The sequence below is a fragment of the Condylura cristata genome, unplaced genomic scaffold (assembly GCF_000260355.1).
Source record: "Condylura cristata isolate star-nosed mole 26May11 unplaced genomic scaffold, ConCri1.0 scaffold00011, whole genome shotgun sequence".
NCBI lineage: Eukaryota > Metazoa > Chordata > Mammalia > Eulipotyphla > Talpidae > Condylura > Condylura cristata.
The window spans coordinates 23057480-23061273 of record NW_004567112.1 but is presented as its reverse complement, the minus strand read 5'-3'; the positions used below and the strand labels follow the sequence as shown (position 1 = coordinate 23061273).

Sequence of the window (3794 nt, the reverse complement as noted above, 5' to 3'; positions counted from 1 at the left end):
AAAAAAAAAAAAAGAATGTCACAAAAATGATAATTTTCTCAGTGTATCTTAAATACTTTGGGACACACTGTGTGTCCCATAGTATAGGTTTTTTCAATTTTGATAACTTAGATATAACATCCCCCATGTTTCTCATTATAAGGTTAACTTTTCCTGTGAGTACTTTGAAAATGCTTAGATACCTGGTTCTTTTTAGTGTTTCTTGATTTATTGTGTTGTCATGGTACATTTGCTAAAACAATTACTGATAATGATAAAATCCAAATGATTTTTTTCTATTTCCATCATTCCTTCTGTTATAGGGCAACCCAATGTGAACTGGGTTGCCTGTCTGTGGGTCCTCACCCACATGCTTAAGATTCAATTGTACTGCAGGCACACACAAAAAGGTCAATAATGGGTTTATTTACAGGGGAAAGGAAAAGGAACAACCCAGGGAAAGAGAGAGAGAGATAAGTTAGCCAGTGCATCCTACCAGTTCTGCTGACTTGGAACCCCAACAGCACACTGAAAGCTGATCAGGGACCAACTGCCAGCTATGAGGCCATGGGAGAGAGAGCCTCAGCCCAGCCTCTCCACCTTTATAGCCCAAAGTCTCAAATGGCTGCTTAGCTCTGCCCTTGGGTTCTTGCAGTCCTCCCTTGGGTGTTGCTGGAGTTGTAGTTTCAGTGACTGGAGTAGGGGGTGGAGTCCACAAAACCTGTATTGTAGAGTTTGTTCAAGACATCCTTTCCCCCTAACACTTATCCATTTGTTAGTTAACATTTAACTGAAAGAGTTATCCCCCATCTTATTTATGTATTCCTTTCTGTGGTTAATAATAAACATTTTTAAATACTTATAATTCACCTTCAAGTAGTTTGCTATTTCATGTGTAATGAAAGGACCTTAAAATAATGTGCTTTTCCCTTGTCCTCCCCATTTTATATGTATTGTTTTCATATACAGACTTTTGTATATACTGTATACATCTAAATATATTGATTGTTTCATGCTACTTAGATTGTCTTATATATTTTCTTTTTTAAAATGACTAGAAACTTCTTAATTACAAATATGACTCCGTTACATTTCTGTTGAACTTGGCTACTTTAGAATTCTAACAATCACCTTGTCTGCTGTCGAACTCCTACCTCTGCTTTTCAATACTGTTGATTCTATTCATTATATCATTTTCCTTTCTGAACTTTTCTGTCTAGATTTTGAGTCTAGAGTGTTTTCTGGCTTTTTATTCCTATATCTAGCATTAAGGTTTTTCTGGCTGCCTACATTTTTTTATAGTCAGGTAAAAATAAGGCGGAAACTGTTCTATACTATACTATACTAAGGCCAATGTAAATTATTTTTCTTGTTTTCCTAACATTTATTGTCCATATCAATGTTTATCAGAGTATGATCCAGGGACTCTATATCAGTCACCCAGTAATTGCTGCCAAATGTATACTTGCTGAAGCTTGAGATTCACTGCCTTTAGTATTAATTGTTTGTTTTACAGTATAAATAAGTTTAATCATCTTATTAGGTTGTACCTTTCTAGAAAAGATAGATTTGTGCTGATAGTCTCCATATTTACCCCTTACATTTCTTTTCCCTTTTCAATCATTTCTACTTAATTTACAATTGTATTGTTTTTAACACATTTACTTGGATTATTCACATGGTGTGCCATCCAATGGTAATACAGAGTAACTTTCATTCCCCAAGTTTTAACTCTGATCCTCTGAAATGACTGAATACTACCATAAGGAATCTTTCTGAGAGAGAAGGAAATCATCAATTACTTTAAAATGTGTATTCTAACAGTTTTATATGAAGCCATAGACAATGAAAAACTGTTTACGGATAGAATGACTTGACAATTTAGAGAACAGGCTAGATGTAGGGGATGCCTTTAAGTAACAAAATTGAGGTCCTCCGTGGAGGAGTAGGGTTAAAATCTCAGCACTATGAAGCTATCTACAGACAGTGCAGCACGAGTTGATCCCCAGCCAGGGATTTGACCCATATGGCACAGCAGACCTCTCCTGTTTTTCCTGTGTGTTTTTCCTGATGGCAGTAGTATATTTCAGTCAGACTGCTTTGTCTTTGGTGAATCCTCTCACCCTGTACACTTCTGGCCTGCACCCCAGTCTTTTATACATAAATAAATAAAAAAATATCTTTTTTAGAAGTACATAGTTTAGTAGGAGGAATAAAACATTTAGTAAGTAGATTTAATTTTAATAACCAAATAGTTATTGCTGTAAGAGGTACAAAGAAAAAGCATATCTGGAAGAGGACTAGGGAAAAGTTTTATGAAAAAGAAGCAGTTGGACTCTACCTGGTGGCACAGTGTGATAAACACACAGCACTATGAAGCTATCCACAGCCATTGCAGCTTGAGTTCGATCCCTGGCCTTGGAGCTGACCCACATGGCATGGCAGACATCTCCTGACCCATATACTGCTCCCCTCAGCAGTATATTTTAGTTAGGTCCACTTGTTTTGCTCCCCACTCTGTCTCTGGTGAATCCTCTCACACACACCCCCCCCCCATGCTTCTGGCTTGTACCATACTTCTTGTATGCATACCTAAATAAATCTTTTTTAAAAAGAAAGAAAAAGAATTTAAGAGGTCATTTGATGGCAAATGTGATGTCAGTTTGCTGTGAAAATACACTGGCACAGCATCCATTCTTAATGTAGAAGATTCTTTAATACCATATACTCTGGAGCTGGGCTGCCTAGACTCATTCTACTTTATAAATTGTGTGATCTTGGACAAGTTACCTGAATCTTGGTTTCCATTTTAACGATGTAATTTTCCTTTTTAGGAAGTCTAAGGATATAATCAGCAAAACAGCTTCTTACAGTACAAAATTTTGTGCTGATTCTGATGATGTGTCACGTGAACTCAAACATTTTAACCAAGAAGGTACAAAATTGATTGAAGAGTCTGTAAAACACTGTGATAAACTCAATGGTAAACTTGAAATAATAACTCAAGAGACTGAACAGAGATGTGAGGCTCTGAACATGAGGGCACTTTGTTTTTCTGAACAGTGGATATCTTGCTTAAATAAAAGGGAAGAGGAACTTCAGAACTTGCTGCAGGTAATAACTTTTTTATAATTGGAACCAATTATGGGGGAGAATAGTGATAAGATGCCTGAAGTATTCTTGGCTAAGAACTAATTTCAAAACAAATGATATTTTAAAATATAATGAATGATTTAAATATTTAAGAATAAAGAGTTGGCATATTTATGCAGGATTTTATTTCCTTATATGTGTCTTAGACTTAAAGTTAACATTTGTCTTATCAACCTTCTATCTGTTGGAGTTTGGACTATCTTGGATCTGTCTTGGACTTTGATGTGTTGATCTCTTCAGTGAAGAGCACCTGTCTTTTGATAATATAGTATCTTCAACTTTCATGTGTTTTTTACTTTTCTTCAGTTACATTCAAAGTTGCTATGCAGGTTAAGTATTTAGGATATTGTTCTGGTTACTCAAAGGATATTGATGGGTCTGTGATTTGCTTGTATACAGCACTTACTGAATGCTTTGTGGCTTGATTTTTCTTTATTGTGCAATAAGAGGATTTTACTAATATTCTCAGGAATCAGGTAAAAGACTTTAAGTAGATAAGCTATTTTCACTAAAAGAAACCAGCCCATGGAGAAATAGCTGATTTCAGGTTTGAAGCAATAAATAAATCTCTAGGATAAGCTAGAGATCATGTCATATCAGCAAGTATGGAAGCTGTTACAGATAAACGGAGTTGTGTCAAAAAGACATAGCCAACATGATGA

The 3794-nt window shown here is 35.7% G+C and overlaps 1 protein-coding gene across 1 annotated transcript in view; it reads left to right on the top strand.

Annotated features, from left to right (window-relative positions):
• Positions 1-3794, top strand: part of KIF11 (kinesin family member 11) — a 37904-nt gene that overhangs the window by 24240 nt on the left and 9870 nt on the right. The window contains 1 exon segment of the mRNA XM_012723467.1: positions 2814-3093. Coding sequence (XP_012578921.1) covers positions 2814-3093 — 280 coding nt within the window.